Below are 20,076 nucleotides of genomic sequence, written 5' to 3' on the forward strand. Positions count from 1 at the left end.
GTCGCGTAACAAAATCACTTTTTTCAATTCCTCGACCTAAAAAAAATCTAGCAATTTCAAAGAAGATTGTTTACCGCCAGAGTCGAATTTTTTTAGAGCTTGAATTTTCAGTAGCGTTCTTTATGTTAATTTTAACATGTGATGGATTCTTATTGAAACAAATCAAGAATGGGGAGGTTTATTCACTACAAGCAAATTTTGCTGTACATGAGGTCATTGCTTTTCTGTTCACATGGACTTCGGAGTCCATGTCAGCTAATCATCCCTTTGCGTCCGCTGTAGATGTTTTTTTTACCTTATCGGTGGCTTTAAACTGTTGTGGTCAAGGCATGTTGCGATTGTGCAGATCAAATGTAAACCTAACCGCCATTGCTATTTTAAGATCACATAGGTCAAGTCACAAATTTTAAAATATATCTCAAAATTTTAAAGCTATTCCAAATTCTGCAATTGGTCGATTGTATGTCGATTCCTTACTAAATTTGGATGAGTTTCTGCATTACGGCTTGACAACCCCAGCATGTAGGTGTCAGGGATACCCAATTCAACCTCATGGGCACGCAACTCAGTTGTTCTGTAGGCAGAACACCCTGGCCCCGGACCAAAGTTCTGAGCACTACTGTCGTCTTTTACAGCAAGCTTACGACTGCTGTAAGCTTATTCCTTTTACACCCTGACCCCCACGGGGCAATATTCCGAATGAAAAGGTCTTACAAAATTGCGGATGGGTCGAAGTTGCGTGACTGCTACTTATTAGAGTTATTGCGTTAATAAGGACAAAATGTATTCGTAAACTAAAAATCATCATTGTTGTAAGGAAATTGTCATTTGATGGATTAATGACATATGTAGCGACTTTTCACATGATTTGTTGCCTTTGAAAGGCCAAAATTGTCCGGTTTTTACCAAGTGAACCGAATTTTGTAGTTTTATTTTTGGTTTTCTGTCTATATATCTTCTGAAAATTCCCAAGATTTTCGGTAAAAATTTGGAGTCTTCAATTTACCTTTCAACGTGTGTGAGCATGTGTATGTATAAGTAAGAATTAATGAAAATCAATGTAGCTATCAAATCCCATATATATATTAAGTCGAAAAATGGAACTAATGAAAACAAATTATACCTTGATACTGGAAAGGTTTAATGGATATTGTACATCCACAACCACATTACTACAGCGACGGAGTCCTTACACTAAAATACATACTTATACCCATGATTCATTTTGTTTTCTATATTTTTCGAATTGATTGATTGTTGATCGATTTTTGGTGTTTAACGCCCGTTTGTTTGTTTGTTGTTTGTTGGGGTTTAACGTCCGAGCAGCAATATTTCAGCTATATTCAGACGATGAACATGAAATTGATGATAAAATGAACATGAAGTGGATGATAAAATGAAAATGAAATGATGATGAAATGAAAAATGGCATGGGACACAAGGATAATGGGGTCGAAAAATTTTGATTGCCACTGGAAATAGGGGAGGTGGGTAGGATTGGGCAATTTAGCCTCCCGTGGCGGAGCCCTATGGTTTCTACTCCGGGAGAATACCACAGTAAGGTTCATTAACGTGCGAGGAACGGTTTAACGCCCGAGCTGCAATATGTCAGCTATATCCGGGCAATGAACATGAAGTGGGTGATAAAGTGAACATGAAATGACGAAAATGATCTGAAAGATATGAAAATGTGATGGGACAAAAAGGATAATGGGGTCCACAAATTTTGATTGCCACTGAAAATAGGGAGAGGATGATAGGGTCGGGTAATATAGCCTCCTGCGGCGCAGCGCAAAGGTTCCTACTCTTATCGAATACCACAGCAGTGTTATTTAACGTACGATGAATGTTGCATCTTTCCAAACACGGTGCACCCCTATGGTTTGCGGCCAGGGTTCTAAGCACTATTTTGTCGCCTTTTACCACAAGCATAGCGCTGGTGCGGACATATCCTTTTGACAAGCGGATCCAGATTTTTCGAAACAAATTTAGAGCTTTATACGTAGAATGAAAATTTACTGTGTATATAAAAGGAAAAAAATTGTTTACAATTTTCAAGGAACGTTTAGAAATAGTCCATTAAAGAAATCGGCTGTTATTCTTTATTTAATGTTTACAAGAATTATTGCTAACATTTGAAGATTAAAATTACTAATGACAGTAAAGACGATTTCCCTTGTGAACGACTGTTTCTGTATAGCTGCTGCTTTTAATCGAAATTTGTCGATTGTGTCATGAATTAAAAAATCGCTTTTAAGGTTATTTCATTGATTTTTGACAAAACCAATATCATGAATTTATAAAGTTGTATTTGGAGTTTACCAAATGAAACACACGTCTCTATCAAGTTCGAGAACATTTCAACAAATACTGTCAGACGGGGATTTGCTTATTTTAAATCGAATAAAATTGCACTGGTTTGAAAATACAGCATTTATTAATAAATCAACAAATTTTATTTGTTTTTTAATTTTATGTTTATCGGAAAGAAAGCTTGGTTACATTTTCTTTGTTACAATATTTTAATTTCTGTTGAATTCAGAATAGTTCAAGGTTATCGAGCAACATTGGCGATTTCGTATAAACTTACTAGGTAATTTTTTCCACATCCCCTAACTACGGAACATCTTCAACACTCAAATCATGCATGTAAATAATGATTGGAGCAATCGATAGACGTGACATTATTGATTCGCGTTAGATTATGGAATACAAACGACTTTGGGTCGGTTTCGCGGTTTATTCAGCATAAAAGTTGTTTATATCCCATAATCTAACCAGCAATTAAAACCAATTCTTAAATGGAATCAGCTATTTCTTTTGAATCATATTATAATAATGTATTCGAATTGATATAAATGGTACCAAGTAGGGTTGAGTTTCGATGTTGTATAGCAACCTTTAAAAGGCAATTACTTTTCTACTTACCATCAATTGTTTGATGTCTGACCGCGGGAGGTACTCAAGATATAGTATAATGAACTGTAATGGCATCCAACATACGGCAAACACAACCATTATCAACATTAATGTAAGAATGATCTAAAATTGAAAAAATAAAATATGCGTTTGCTTGACTTTTAAAGGGTGGTCATGTTTAAAATGGGGTGACAAAATTGCTTTTCGGTTTGAAAAAAAAAATTGTGCTTTTTATACTTTTGAAAACAAACTATTCGTAAGGGTTAATATTTTACAATTAAAAAACACGTAACTGTTGTTTTGTTTTGTTTTGTTTTTTTATGAAATCGTGACTTTGCCAGGACTAAAGTTGACGTACGCCCCCGAACCACAGGCATGCATATTGATTGTCAATGTTAAACAGGTAAGTTATGAGTTAACATGGTTTAGAACACTCTACGTCTTTACAATAGGCATATGACTGCCTGGTTCTGATCAAAAATGTTATAATATAGTATTTCATTGTCAACATTCAAGTACAGATTTGTATGATCATTGGACATTTTAAATTATATTGACGCTGATCTCTACAGTAAAATAAATGTTCATCAAATAAAGTACAAATATTTCTAATATTGAGTGATCTTTCAGACTATTGTTTTATCAGCATTTGTCTGTAAGGAAATTAAGTACTGTAATAAATGCGCATTATTTCATCGTTAAATGATTGTCATTATTTATAAAAGCTGACGCAGGAAAGTCTAAAACTAATAAAATTTCTTTGAATGCCATTTTTCCTGGAATACGTTTCATCAGTATAATAGATTTGGTGTTATTTGATTGTCATTGATGTCTTAATGTGTACTTATAAATATTAGAGTGAAGTACGAATTACCATTCATGCAGGTTACTTCAAGAAAATTACTAGTAGTCCTTTATTATGACTTGTATTACAAATATTTCATCACATGAATACAAATGTGTTCATTTCCATATTGAAGGATTTGAACATTCTTTATATTCTCAAAAAAATTATCATCTTGTGTCCATCTTTTACAAGCCAGGCTCTTAATACGGAAATAACACTATACAAAGTTTAATATAACTCTAGGCGAGCAAAGGGAATATCCTTTAATTTATATATAAGCTGTTGATTTTTCTTAAATATTATCTTAAATTTTATAATATCAAAAGCAAATTTTAATTCAAGCTTCATTCTGTAAAATGCGTATCCTTCGATTTTTTTTTATTTGGGTAATGGTCTGATTTTAAATATGACTAGCTTTGTATTTGTTACACGCAAAAGAAAACAAAACCATAAGTTATTGCCAAATTAAGTACACAATTTGACATCAATCATTTGAACAATTTTGTATTAATGGCAACATGTGACTTGATTGGTTGTTTCGTTAAAATAATCTAGTTTTCAGCATGTTAATGTGAAACGTAAAACAAGGGCCAGCATAATTGCTGACGTTTTGTTCTTTATCATTAGTAATTGAATACGATATTGGGACTATAAGTTATAATGTGCAATTAAAACGCCATTTAATAATTTGAATCGTTTTTCATACGATAATTATCACTTTTGCATGCAGATATAGGACTCTAATAACATACTAATGGCAAATATTAGCATATCAATGTGTCAGTCGCCTTAAATTGTCATAAAGTAATTAGTTCCTTTGAAATCAAAAAAGAAGTTTCAAGATGCTTTATTTGTCGCAAACCATTTGCACGATTAAGCGCTATTGTAGGTACTATTAATGGTGATAGCTGCCAATATCCAATATGTCATCGTAAAATAATTTTATTAAATACTTTTGAATGTATTAGAGACATACTGGAATGCCAATTTAAAAAATGAACAATCTGAAGTACAATCAAATTTGTTATAGCATACCAACAGTAATAGTACGAACCGGAATCTCAATAAATGTTTTAAGACAGTTACTAAAGCGACAACAAGCTATTTTTGTCTGTAAACTAACCCAGCGAAATGAGGTACTTGTTCATATGAAGATTTCACCTTTCTTATAATTTTCTTTTAAATTATTGCTTTAACCGTAAAAAATAGCGATTAAGTTACAATCGATTAAAAAACATAGTATACGATGCCTTTTCAATCTACATATACCATTTGTTGTGTAACTATAGTCTTTTCTGCTCGAAGATGTCCATGCAGTCATTTCCCATATAAATCTACTTGATCAAGAACGAAAACTGTTACGTTACTAAAGTCCAATTTCATCAACAATATATATATAAATTTGTCATAAATGCAAGAACTGAATGAGAAACTAAATCTTGTTTTGTGGTCCTGTAATAAGTGTTTCTGAATACTAAATATAAGTAAATTTAGTGGGCGTTTGACATCCATGAATTGAATCTCCTCTTGTTTCATACTCATAAAGACTGCTACTTTAGTAACCGTCTTACCTCAACGTTAAATGAATGACCTCACCTTTCGTTTCATTCTAGTTTGTACAGTAACATCTTTTGGAACCCTTTCGCCTGGTGTTTTAGCCGTCCACAACGTTTTTATTATTCTTGTGTATGCGCAAGTCGTTACTATAATTGGAATGAAAAAAAGTACAACAGATACACTTGTCCAGTATATTTTGCTCGCGGGTTGGTGGTAAATTGAACCAAACTCATTCTTGTATTTCTCGACTAAGGGCCAATCGTCATCACACCACTGTTCGAGGTGATCTTTCCATTGTCTTTGTTTTAGAGTCCGAAAAACCAAAAGAGGCGAGGCAATGGCAAAGGCCAACAACCACACCAGAATGATACTATGCCTTGCTTTCCTTTCTATGATGTGTGCCTTCATAGCGAAAACAATTCCAAAATATCTGTCGCATGATATCAATGTCAGTGAAAGGATACTGGCCATTAGAGAACTTACTGAAAAGACATGAGAAAATCATTGAATTGAATGAAATGAATGAATATGCGTATATTAAGTAAACTTCTGTTGTTGACTTGTACTAATATAAATGAAGCGAACAAATAGCACTTAACTAGCCCAGCAGCATTGTGAGTTCCTATTTGAACCATTTTAAGATTTTGAGAACAGTGGAAATGTTATTAATCATATTAAGTAAAAAAGTCAAATAAGCATTTTTCATAGTCATCGCAGCATATGTTTTTTTTTTTTTCAAATCGACTTACGTCACAGTCATTAAATACATTTCCTAGAGTTGAACATATATAATTCAAAGGACATGACAAACATCGTTTTGGTTTATTACACAAAAATATACCTTGCAAATCTGAACGCATGTCAGCACACTGGTTCTGATTACCCAATATCATGTAACTCTTATAAATAGAGATATATATAATTGCGTTTTTTTACACAAGACCATTTTATTTTATGTTTTTGATATTTTGTACGTTTGACTGCGTTTTTTTTACACAAGACCATTTTATGTTTTTGATATTTTGTAAGTTTGAACTCCTCAATACTACTACATCTTTGATTATTTATCATGTAACCGATAACGTTTGTAGAGTTGTGCGTAAATTTATTCCTTAGGGAAATATTATGTTATTTAAATTGCTAAGAATTTCAGATGAAGACAACACAAGGAATTAAGAAAGTAGATTTCATTTGGTAATTGAGTTTCCTGTTCAAATTGTTAAAAATTGAGGAAGAGTATTGTTTATTGAAGTTAACGATCAACCAAAATCTAATTTTCCAACATTTGTGTTGGTTGTATTTAAACTTGTATACATAAATAGCACTCAGTAAAGGGTCACAGAATATCATTCATTGTGTAATAAGTTTTTGACGCTGCATTTATGGCCTTGTCATATTCATGTTTTCAAACGTCGAAGTAACTGAACTATACTCGACTTAAGCCCATTTTTAATTTAAACTTTTATCGAGACAAATACTTCTTTCTTTTTATTTGTAATGCGTTTCTCTGTTAATAAAAAAACAAACATCGGTACTTAAGATTGATATGCACAAAAGAAAAGAATTTTATAATAACTAACAAGACATTTCATTGGAATTCCGCCTTTTTTATGCAAAGTGCCGATTGTTGACAACATACTGATGATAGTATTTTCATACTTTTATGATGACAAAAATGTAATTTCTCACGAATTTAAAAATACAAAATGTAAACAATTATTTAGTAGGAACGATAACTTTTAGGGGAATTTTTTTACAAAATATAAGGCGGTAATGCTTTGTTTTCGTCAAACTACCAACAACTGAAAACGTCTCGGTAACAAAATCACAGCTGATTCGGCTATATAAATATTGTGGTTTGGATTTAAAATGTCATTGAACAATTCACATTTTACGGAGAAGCCGTTTTGTGTTATGAGTGAGCAACTCATTTAACACATTTTAAATATTGGTAGTCGTAAATAAAACTGTAGACCAATTTTTATTTTAAATTTGAACAATAAATTATGTTTGTGGCGCTGAATGTTTAGTTGTTTCATCTCATATTAGTTTAATATATTTTTATCAATATGTACATATCGTTTGAATGGTTTGTTTCATTTGGATATTATTACTGCAGTTCTGTTAAAAAATTAAATGTTTGTTTGTTTATTGGGGTTTAACGTCCGAGCAGCAATATTTCAGCTATATTCAGACGATGAACATGAAATGATGAATTGTTTGTTTGTTGAGGGTTTAACGTCCGAGCAGCAATATTTCAGCTATATTCAGACAATGAACATGAAATGGATGATAAAATGAACATGAAATGAAAAAAAGAAAGGATGGGTCACAAGGATAATAGGGTCGACAAATTTTGATTGCCACTGGAAAAAGGGGTGTGGGTAAGGTCGGGCAATTTAGCCTCCTGTGGCGGAGCGCAAATGCTCCTACTCCTATCGAATACCCCAGCAGGGTTCTTTAACGTGCGAGGAAGTGGCATCTTTCCCAACACGGTGCGCCCCGTGCAGGTCCGGGTGTTAAAAGAATAGGCCTGCAGCAGCGCTAAGCTTGTCGTAAAAGGCGACTAAGTAGTGCTCAGAAACCTAGCCGGGGGCTAGGCGCTCTGCCCACAGAGCAACTGGGATGTGTGCCCCAGGTGGTGGAATGGGGTACCCCTGGCGTGTAACATGCTGGGGTTGTCAGGCTATAATACGGAAAACCTGACCGCAAACCATAGTGGTGCACCGTGTTGGGAAAGATGCCACGTTCCTCGCACGTTAAAGAACCCTGCTGTGGTATTCGATAGGAGTAGGAACCTTTGCGCTCCACCACAGGAGGCTAAATTGCCCGACCTTACCCATCCCCTTTTTTCCAGTGACAATCAAAATTTGTCGACCCTATTATCCTTGTGACCCATCCTTTCTTTTTTTCATTTCATGTTCATTTTATCATCCATTTCATGTTCATTGTCTGAATATAGCTGAAATATTGCTGCTCGCACGTTAAACCCCAACAAACAAACAAAACCCAACACGGTGCACCACTATGGTTTGCGGTCAGGTTTTCCGTATTATAGCCTGACAACCCCAGCATGTAACACGCCAGGGGTACCCCATTCCACCACCTGGGGCACACATCCCAGTTGCTCTGTGGGCAGAGCGCCTAGCCCCCGGCTAGGTTTCTGAGCACTAATTAGTCGCCTTATACGACAAGCTTAGCGCTGTTGCAGGCCTATTCTTTTAACACCCGGACCTGCACGGGGCTGAAATGATGAAATGAAAAAGGGACGAGACACAAGGACAATGGGGTCGACAAATTTTGATTGCCACTGCAAATAGGGAGAGGTGGGTAAGGTCGGGCAATTAAGCCTCCTGTGGTGGAGCCCTATGGTTCCTACTGAGGGAGAATACCACAGTAGGGTTCTTTAACGTGCGAGGAACGTGGCATCTTTCCCAACACGGTGCACCACTATGGTTTGCGGTCAGGTTTTCTGTATTATAGCCTGACAACCCCAGCATGTAACACGCCAGGGGTACCCCATTCCACCATCTGGGGCACACATCCCAGTTGTTCTGTTGACAGAGCGCCTAGCCCCCGGCTAGGTTTCTAAGCACTATTTAGTCGCCTTATACAAGCTTAGCGCTGCTGCAGGCCTATTCTTATAACACCCGGACCTGCACGGGGCGTTTATGTTTGTTGTTTGTTTGTTGGGGTTTAACGTCCGAGCAGCAATATTTCAGCTATATTCAGACAATGAACATGAAATGGATGATAAAATGAACATGAAATGAAAAAAGAGGATGGGTCACAAGGATAATAGGGTCGACAAATTTTGATTGCCACTGGAAAAAGGGGGATGGGTAAGGTCGGGCAATTTAGCCTCCTGTGGCGGAGCGCAAAGGTTCCTACTCCTATCGAATACCACAGCAGGGTTCTTTAACGTGCGAGGAACGTGGCATTTTTCCCAACACGGTGCACCACTATGGTTTGCGGTCAGGTTTTCCGTATTATAGCCTGACAACCCCAGCATGTAACACGCCAGGGGTACCCCATTCCACCACCTGGGGCACACATCCCAGTTGCTCTGTGGGCAGAGCGCCTAGCCCCCGGCTAGGTTTCTGAGCACTATTTAATCGCCTTATACGACAAGCTTAGCGCTGCTGCAGGCCTATTCTTTTAACACCCGGACCTGCACGGGGCACGGGGCGTTTAAGAATTTTAAAATAAAAGTTTTAATATGACAATTTTATGTATAATATCACTTATTATATTAAAAATATTCAATTTAAACTGACAAAAACAATTTCGAATAAATATGAAAATATTTTTTCTCAAATGACTATACAATCAAATTTTTCGCGGGAAACTTTTATCCAACCATTTCTGAAGGACCTTCAAAATTTTGCAATATTTCATTGTATGAACTAATAATGTACGATTTTTCAAAATTAATTTCCTCTATGTATTGATTCCTGAAAACATATAATCTTTTTAATGTAAAAGGAAAACTGGTTTTGGCATTAAAAACGAAATTATAACGGTATTCCGTAAAAATGATTTACCATAACGACTATTTTTATCATCCAATCAGAATACAGAACCACTGGACGAAAAACGAGGTGCGCACACATATCTCTCGCTGATCCCGCGAAACAAGCACTCGATACATTAACACGAAGCACGCTTAAATTGGAATTTTACACGTTTCAGGAGGTGTATCATTTTTATATAATAAAGAAACCTCAACTGAAGAAATTCCCCGACTAATGCGGTATTAGGTATACTATTTGTCTTTTGACATAGTAATAGTTATCTTGAGAGGGTTTATACAAGTCGTGAGCATTAATAATGACCAAAGCGAACTAAAAAGTGGGCTTAACCTTTCATCTATTAAACATCATAGCATGATCGTGGTATGGTGGAAATAACAAGCTGCCAGAAAATCAAATATGTGTGCAATGCTCTGCTGATTAGATAAAAAAGCTAAGATAATCCTCTTGAATCATGACTATATCAAAGAAAAAAATTCAATTATATCCAGCCTTACCAAGTCGCCCTTAAACAAACCGACGATGATGAACTGCTGATTAGACCTTGTCAATATTTAGTGCAATATTTAGTACAGAGATATAAGAAAATTCACATTGCTTTGAATAATTGAAGACTTCTTTCCTTTAAAAGGCTAGTTATAATCTATGGCGGTTTAATAATTGAATATTTGTGCGTTTTGAATCAATTCTTTTGTAGGCCGTTTTCCTAATAATGCATCTGAACTACCATTCTTTTAGTGTCTATTGAAACTTAGTTCTGACTCAATTATATTTACATCTCAAATTTTCGCCAGATTTCAACTGCATTGTCTCATATGCTACGATTTAACACTTTGTTTGAAATGTTGAAGGGATGAAGTTATTAAAATGTTTTAAAAGACATTGACTTGAAATGAAAAATGAAAATGACATAATTGACAAAAAAATCTAACAGAAATGCTATCAGTTTAAGAAAGATGTAAGTTATTGGTTTTTGAAAACAATTTTGTTCTTTTTTCTCACGATCAGAAACAGATATATACTCAAAAGAGTACTTAAATTTGTTCTATTACAATTGTATTAAAAATCGGAAATTCATTTATTTAAAAAAACAACTGGTTGACTGATCGATTTAAGAAATAGTCCGACGTCGGGTTTCGTCTTTTAGTGTAACACGAAAAGAATCGCGTAGTTATTTTTTTAATTGTTTCTTGTATCAAAGAGCATTGTTGAATGTTAATTAGAATAATGAATTAGTGAACATTCGCCACGTTTATAAAGTAAAGAGGAACTAAACTCAAATAACATATGAATAAAAATCTTGACATAATATTGAATATTAAATTGTTTACTAAAGTGCTTGTCTTTCTACTTGAGGTATTTGTAAGACTTAATTAAGACTATTGGCTGTTTGTTAATGTTTAATATGACATTTACAACAAGAATTTACATTGTAGGTTTTCAAATGTCAGTTTCCGTAAGACTTAGACAGTAAGTTAGACATGATATAAAATAGCCCACCAGTTTGACAGGGTAATTTTACTATTTGTACAATGATAGCCAAGGAATAAAGACGAGATTTTCAAATGCATTTATATGTGATATAAGTTACGATTTTATTGAACCTGATAATGAACATATTAAAGACAGATACCTCTGTCAAAACCTTATTTTTAGCCCACCTGAAGCAATAGTCCGTTTGAGCTACATGTATTGTCTTCGTCTTACGTCTGTTGTCGTCTATCGTTAACTTTTCTTCAGTAAATTACCGAATTTTATGGTTTTACTTTAATAATTATGTCGATTATGTAATTTAAACTTGTAAAAGGACCGTTATTGCTATTGAAGACCACGTGTGTTGAATCACCCACTTTTACAAATATCACAAAAAATAAAAGTGATACAGGGGGAAAATTTTACCTCTATTCTTCTTAAAACCGTAACGGACAGAAAGCAACTTTTAAATGTTCTTTATAACAAAGCTGTAACTTATTTAAGTTATTGCCATTGGAAGGTAAGAGTAATCAAGGGAACCAAGATTCTAGCGGAAATGAAAGAACGCGATCGAGGGACAAAGACAGACACTTACAACTACGAACATAAAATGACCAAAACAAAACATACAAAGAAACAAAAGTAAATGAGCAACTCGGACTCCACTAAAAACTGGGAGTATGGACCATGTGTACCGGTAAAAATGACGTTTTTGAGAAAAATGTTTTTACCAGGTCACGCTCACTAGAGCTTCTAATATAGCATATATACTTGTCAAAAATATCCAGCGATGCAGAGATGAAATAGTAATTGGTAATTTCAAAGAAGAAAAACATGTCGAATGAAAGTGATTGTCAGATCTGTGAGTTTTTTTACATGCTATTTTTTACAGTTTGTTCTCGTTCTTTAATGATAAGCATTGTATACTTTAATACCACCATAATACTAGTATCTTATAAACGATTGCTTAACTAATGACTACTTTTAATCTGACGTAAGTTTTTTGGAACGTCACTCTTTGGTCATTGACTTCGATTTCCGTTCAAACGAGATAAAAGTTGTACAGTGACGTGAATACAGTAACATCATCATGACATCAGTCGGTATAATCCTTGTAAAAGCAGATGCTACATCGTTGGTATATTAGGAATATTAAAATACTAAAACAAATTGACGTGAAAATCGGATACCTTTGTTACTTTGTTTGTTTGTTGGGGTTTAACGTCCGAGCAGCTATATTCAGACAATGAACATGAAATTGATGATAAAATGAACATGAAATGAAAAAAAAAGGATGGGTCACAAGGATAATAGGGTCCACAAATTTTGATTGCCACTGGAAAAAGGGGGGATGGGTAAGGTCGGGCAATTTAGCCTCCTGTGGCGTTCCTACTCCTATCGAATACCACAGCAGGGTTCTTTAACGTGCGAGGAACGTGGCATCTTTCCCAACACGGTGCACCACTATGGTTTCCGGTCAGGTTTTCCGTATTAAAGCCTGACAACCCCAGCATGTAACACGCCAGGGGTACCCCATTCCACCACCTGGGGCACACATCCCAGTTGCTCTGCGGGCAGAGCGACATAGCCCCCGGCTAGGGTTCTGAGCACCATTTAGTCGCCTTTTACGACAAGCTTAGCGCTGCTGCAGGTCTATTCTTTTGACACCCGGACCTGCACGGGGCCGTATAGACATGTATACCGGGGCAAATTGCTTTGCTTAAACTTTCCTTGGTAGCAATAAAAATGGGTTACTCTACATATTTGGTTACAATACAGAATATTTTTTGTATTCTTATCATGATGTTTGTTTGTTGGGCTTTAACGTCCGAGCAGCAATATTTCAGCTATATTCAGACGATGAAAATGAAATTGATAACTTGAAATGATGATAAAATAAAAAGGGATGGGACACAAGGACAATGGGGGCAACAAAATTTGATCGCCACTGGAAATAAGGAGAGGTGGGTAGGGTCGGGCAATTTAGCCTCCTGTGGCGGAGCCCTATGGTTCCTACTCTGGGGGAATACCACAGTAGGGTTCTTTAACCTGCGAGGAACGTGACATCTTTCCCAACACGGTGCACCACTATGGTTTGCGGTCAGGTTTTCCGTATTATAGCCTGACAACCCCAGCATGTAACATGCCAGGGTTACCCCATTCCACCACCTGAGGCACACATCCCAGTTGTTCTGTGGCAGAGCGCCATAGCCCCCGGCTAGGGTTCTGAGCACTATTTAGTCGCCTTTTACGACAAGCTTAGCGCTGTTGCAGGTCTATTCTTTTTACACCCGGACCTGCACGGGGCTTCTTATATTGATACATGATACAACGAGTTTTCATTCACTGTGTTAGTCATAACATTTAAGAACTATCAAAGTGTTTTGATAAGAAATCGTGTCGATGTGTCGATATATCTCACGTAAGTAATGTTTCTGTATACGATTTCTGGTCAATTATAATGTATATATAGCCGCAAATCCGCGACTTACTTTTGGAATAATATCTTGTTATACGTTAAATTGACAATCTCGGTAAGGGACAAATTTACTTTAATCTTGTCACATATGTCTTTGGATTGCAAAGCTATGCTATAAGCCTACTTTATAATTATTCGGAACTTATTCCCTTCGGATTATCTACAGACATACAGCTTTTATCACTCGGTTTAACAACGATGTAATAAAAGAGTGAGTTTCGGATTTTTTAAAAAGAAACGTTAAGGGATTCACACTTTTATTTTTTTTATTTTTCTCTCTTTCGGTGCCAGTACAAAAGAAAACTTTGGAAATTTAGTTTTTACTTTTTTATCATATTTCTAATGCTACTTTCAATTCCAAATAGCCCCGTGCAGGTCCGGGTGTTAAAAGAATAGGCCTGCAGCAGCGCTAAACTTGTCGTTGGTATATTAGGAATATTAAAATACTAAAACAAATTGACGTGAAAATCGGATACGTTTGTTACTTTGTTTGTTTGTTGGGGTTTAACGTCCGAGCAGCTATATTCAGACAATGAACATGAAATTGATGATAAAATGAACATGAAATGAAAAAAAAAGGATGGGTCACAAGGATAATAGGGTCCACAAATTTTGATTGCCACTAGAAAAAGGGGGGATGGGTAAGGTCGGGCAATTTAGCCTCCTGTGGCGGAGCGCAAAGATTCCTACTCCTATCGAATACCACAGCAGGGTTCTTTAACGTGCGAGGAACGTGGCATCTTTCCCAACACGGTGCACCACTATGGTTTCCGGTCAGGTTTTCAGTATTATAGCCTGACAACCCCAGCATGTAACACGCCAGGGGTACCCCATTCCACCACCTGGGGCACATATCCCAGTTGCTCTGTGGGCAGAGCGCCTAGCCCCCGGCTAGGGTTCTGAGCACTATTTAGTCGCCTCATACGACAAGCTTAGCGCTGCTGCAGGCCTATTCTTTTAACACCCGGACCTGCACGGGACGATACGTTTGTTACGCTGGGTTAAATCTCACTGTGGGTAAAGGATTTTGCAAGGATAGTCATAGATCGCTTCGACCTACACATGTTTTTGTTTTAATGAGGAAATATAGTACAAGTTACGCAGCTACCACAGCAGTTATTAAAAACAAAAGACAATGTGTAATATGCGTCTCCAGTTTCCTTGAAATATGGTATATTTGCGTCATTATCTTGACAACATTGTCAAATGCGTTACATGCTTTTATCTTTATATACTTCATGGACATATTTTGGTGTAAGATTGATTGATTGCAGGGGTTTAACAGCAATATTTTGGTGTAAGAGCTAAGCGTTACTTTCATCAACTGTGTAAATGGTATAGTGTTGATACTAATGGCACTGACAGTTTTGTTTAATTTCAATTAATGAAAGTTTTATCTCGAGTTACATTTTCGTAACTTGATAACATATCATGGATTTATAGGGTTATATATGTTGTCAGTGTAATTATTTTCTTGTCTGAATTTTTTCATGCTCGCAAATAGCCACTTCAACATCAAATTTTAAGGACTCGATACTGGGATTTTATTTTGTGATCATCTTTTTTTTGCACCTCCACTAGTATTATGTAACGCTGAAGATAAAAATGTAATTCAGTTCGCTAAATGTGTCAGATCTTGACATTCATTTCGTGCTAGATTAAAACTTTCAAGAATTAAAACTATCTGACAGAATTTTAAATACGTTGTGTAGAGGTGGCACGTCATTTCAGGAAAAACGGAGCCTAGTATTCATATTTCCAACAAATGTTTCAAAACATTTTCAATGGATCTGAAAATTTATGAATTTGTATTTTGCACCCTAAATGCATCTCGAGCAAAAGAAACTGTGGTGAAAAAAAAACGTGCATAATCAGTATTGTATCGTAAACACCTGTCTAGTAGTCGCAATATTGTCTCAGATTGTTTCTTTTGTTATCTCTTGCTTCCCTATTTCAATGAACACAAAAACAATAAACGGAAGGAGCAGAACAGTGGACAATTGCTTATGAACACCACTGTATATTTTATAACAGCAAATTAATCGTGATATTTGTTTGCCAGATTTGTTTTAGGCATCCGTACTTATTTTGTGTTTTTTTTTTATTTTTGTTGCAAGAGTTTGCTCATCTTAAAGCTGTTGCATAGGTATGTTTATTAACAGTTTCAGGTAGGCAACATCGTCCTGGCAATGATTTTTTTTCGCGCTTACCAACTTCTCTGTAAATTATATCTTTCGATACGTTCAGTTTTGGTATGATATGCATTTATTCTCAAAGATCATCATTTAAATTTGTTAAATTTCGTTATCTTAAAGTAAAGCATCTTTTATGTTGGTTACAAAGGGTCCAACATTAAACAAACAAATGCATCATTTCATATTGTTTAAGGGAATTTCATTTGTAAATTTAAGAAGTACACGTATTTCAGGTGCATTGTACCAATTTCATACCTTAACGTTTCCTTTAAAATATGATATAATATCGGCAAAGTTAAAGAAGTCGTCAATAATCGGACGATTCAATTGATTGATTGATTGTTGGTTTGAACGCCCGAGCAGCAATATTTCAGCTATATTCAGCCGATGAACATGAAATGGATGATAAAATGAGACAAGGGATGGGACACAAGGACAATAGTGTCCACAAATTTTATTTGCCACCAGAAAAAGGGGGGATGGGTAGGATCGGACAATTTAGCCTCCTGTGGCGGAGCGCAAAGGTTCCTACTATTGAATACCACAGCAGGATTCTTCAACGTGCGATGAACGTGGCATCTCCAAACACGGTGTACCACTACGGTTTGCGGTCAGGTTTTCCGTATTATAGCCTGACAACCCCAGCATGTAACAATAATGCAGCTCCTAAAAACGAGTCTCAAATGGATTTCATGAAAATAAAACATTAATGCTAGATCGTATAGACATGTTTGTTTGTTTGTTTGTTGTGGTTTAACGTCCGAGCAGCAATATTTCAACTATATTCAGACGATGAACATGAAAATGATGATGAAATGAAATAGGGGTGGGACACAAGGACAATGGGGTCGACAAACTTAGATTGCCACTGCAAATAGGGAGAGGTGGGTACGGTCGGGCAATTAAGCCTCCTGTGGCGGAGCCCTATGGTTCCTACTCCGTGAGAATACCACAGTAGGGTTCTTTAACATGCGAGGAACGTGGCATCTTTCCCAACACGGTGCACCACTATGGTTTCCGGTCAGGTTTTCCGTATTAAAGCCTGACAACCCCAGCATGTAACACGCCAGGGGTACCCCATTCCACCACCTGGGGCACACATCCCAGTTGCTCTGCGGGCAGAGCGACATAGCCCCCGGCTAGGGTTCTGAGCACCATTTAGTCGCCTTTTACGACAAGCTTAGCGCTGCTGCAGGTCTATTCTTTTGACACCCGGACCTGCACGGGGCCGTATAGACATGTATACCGGGGCAAATTGCTTTGCTTAAACTTTCCTTGGTAGCAATAAAAATGGGTTACTCTACATATTTGGTTACAATACAGAATATTTTTTGTATTCTTATCATGATGTTTGTTTGTTGGGCTTTAACGTCCGAGCAGCAATATTTCAGCTATATTCAGACGATGAACATGAAATTGATGACTTGAAATGATGATAAAATAAAAAGGGATGGGACACAAGGACAATGGGGGCAACAAAATTTGATCGCCACTGGAAATAAGGAGAGGTGGGTAGGGTCGGGCAATTTAGCCTCCTGTGGCGGAGCCCTATGGTTCCTACTCTGGGGGAATACCACAGTAGGGTTCTTTAACCTGCGAGGAACGTGACATCTTTCCCAACACGGTGCACCACTATGGTTTGCGGTCAGGTTTTCCGTATTATAGCCTGACAACCCCAGCATGTAACATGCCAGGGTTACCCCATTCCACCACCTGAGGCACACATCCCAGTTGTTCTGTGGCAGAGCGCCATAGCCCCCGGCTAGGGTTCTGAGCACTATTTAGTCGCCTTTTACGACAAGCTTAGCGCTGTTGCAGGTCTATTCTTTTTACACCCGGACCTGCACGGGGCTTCTTATATTGATACATGATACAACGAGTTTTCATTCACTGTGTTAGTCATAACATTTAAGAACTATCAAAGTGTTTTGATAAGAAATCGTGTCGATGTGTCGATATATCTCACGTAAGTAATGTTTCTGTATACGATTTCTGGTCAATTATAATGTATATATAGCCGCAAATCCGCGACTTACTTTTGGAATAATATCTTGTTATACGTTAAATTGACAATCTCGGTAAGGGACAAATTTACTTTAATCTTGTCACATATGTCTTTGGATTGCAAAGCTATGCTATAAGCCTACTTTATAATTATTCGGAACTTATTCCCTTCGGATTATCTACAGACATACAGCTTTTACAGCTTTTATCACTCGGTTTAACAACGATGTAATAAAAGAGTGAGTTTCGGATTTTTTAAAAAGAAACGTTAAGGGATTCACACTTTTATTTTTTTTATTTTTCTCTCTTTCGGTGCCAGTACAAAAGAAAACTTTGGAAATTTAGTTTTTATTTTTTTATCATATTTCTAATGCTACTTTCAATTCCAAATAGCCCCGTGCAGGTCCGGGTGTTAAAAGAATAGGCCTGCAGCAGCGCTAAACTTGTCGTAAAAGGCGACTAAATAGTGCTCAGAAACCTAGCCGGGGGCTAGGCGCTCTGCCCACAGAACAACTAGGATGTGTGCCCCAGGTGGTGGAATGGGGTACCCCTGGCATGTTACATGCTGGGATTGTCAGGCTATAATACGGAAAACCTGACCGCAAACCATAGTGGTGCACCGTGTTGGGAAAGATGCCACGTTCCTCGCACGTTAAAGAACCCTGCTGTGGTATTCGCTAGGAGTAGGAACCTTTGCGCTCCACCACAGGAGGCTAAATTGCCCGACCTTACCCATCCCTCCCTTTTTCTAGTGGCAATCAAAATTTGTCGACCTTACTATCCTTGTGTCCCATCCCATTATTCATTTCATCATCATTTCATGTTCATTTTATCATCCATTTCATGTTCATTGTCTGAATATAGCTGAAATATTGCTGCTCGGACGTTAAACTCCAACAAACAAACAAACAATTCCAAATATGTGATTCTGAGTACTTCCTCCTTATATTTTCATGGACTGACATATAATGTATTCAGTTCTAATGCTGCTGATGAAAGGTTACTCTTTGCGACACGTGTACAGCATACCGAGATTTACAATATTTATACATGTAGAGACAAATGATTAGTCATTTTCGTAGTCTGCTCTTTTAAGCATCTCCGAAGAATGTGATGGAGTTCACGGATTGGGTTCCTTTGGGCGTAAAACATTAAATACTTTCAGTATCTGTACAAATTATTTTATTATGTTCATTTCAAAATACGATTTTCCACAACAAACGCGATACTTATTTAAACGAAGAATTTGTTTTGTAAAAAAAAAACCAAACCAACACATCAAAGAGTTCATTCTCGTCATCTGATATTTTTGTGCTCAAACTTCACGTGTTCATTTGTGTATCGATTGATTGTTGGGGTTTAACAGCAATATTTCAGCTATATTCAGACGATAAAAATGAAACGGATGATAAAACGAACATGAAATGATGATAAAATGAATAAAGAATGAGATACAACGACTAGAAAAAGGAGGGATGGACAGGGTCGAGCAATTTAGCTTCCCCTCCTGTGGCGGAACGCAGATTCCTACTCCTAACGAATACCACAGCAGGGTTCTTTAACGTGCGAGGAACGGGGCATCTTTCCAAATACGGTGCACCACTATGGTTTACGGTAAGGTTTTCGTGTTATAGCCTTACAATCCCAGAATGTAACACGCCAGGGGTACACAACCCAGTCGCTCTGTGGGTAGAGCGCCCTAGCCCCTGGCTAGAGTTCTGAGCACTATTTAGTCGCCTTTACGACAAGCTTACCGCTGCTGCAGGCCTATTCTTTTAAAAAGCCAAATACTCGCTGAAATTTTCATACTTTTGGACTGTAATCAGCGTTCTTTTGTTCAAATTAATTGACATTTAGTCTTTGAAATTGTTTTTGGCACAACTTTCTTGAGGGTAAAGGCACTGATGATTAAGCAGAAGACTTACTCCAATCATTTGAAAAACGTTGAGGTGTTTAATAAACTTTCCAATAGAGCTACATATTCCTTTTAATGTACATTATTCCATAAAGAGGGAAGTATATAGGGTTTTCTATTTTTCTTGAATGAACAAATAATGATATAAATATCCA

General features: G+C 36.8%; 1 protein-coding gene across 1 annotated transcript in view; it reads right to left on the reverse strand.

Annotated features, from left to right (window-relative positions):
- Positions 1 to 20,076, reverse strand: part of LOC148619459 (QRFP-like peptide receptor) — a 40,530-nt gene that overhangs the window by 4,704 nt on the left and 15,750 nt on the right. Inside the window, exons 2-3 of the mRNA XM_088579348.1 lie at positions 5,363 to 5,805; positions 2,929 to 3,042 (exon numbers count right to left, since the gene is read on the reverse strand). Coding sequence (XP_088435474.1) covers positions 2,929 to 3,042; positions 5,363 to 5,805 — 557 coding nt within the window. The remainder of the gene's footprint in view (positions 1 to 2,928; positions 3,043 to 5,362; positions 5,806 to 20,076) is intronic.

This window comes from Perna viridis, chromosome 4, assembly GCF_037379345.1.
Source record: "Perna viridis isolate PV_CMFRI_1.1 ecotype Kerala chromosome 4, ASM3737934v1, whole genome shotgun sequence".
NCBI lineage: Eukaryota > Metazoa > Mollusca > Bivalvia > Mytilida > Mytilidae > Perna > Perna viridis.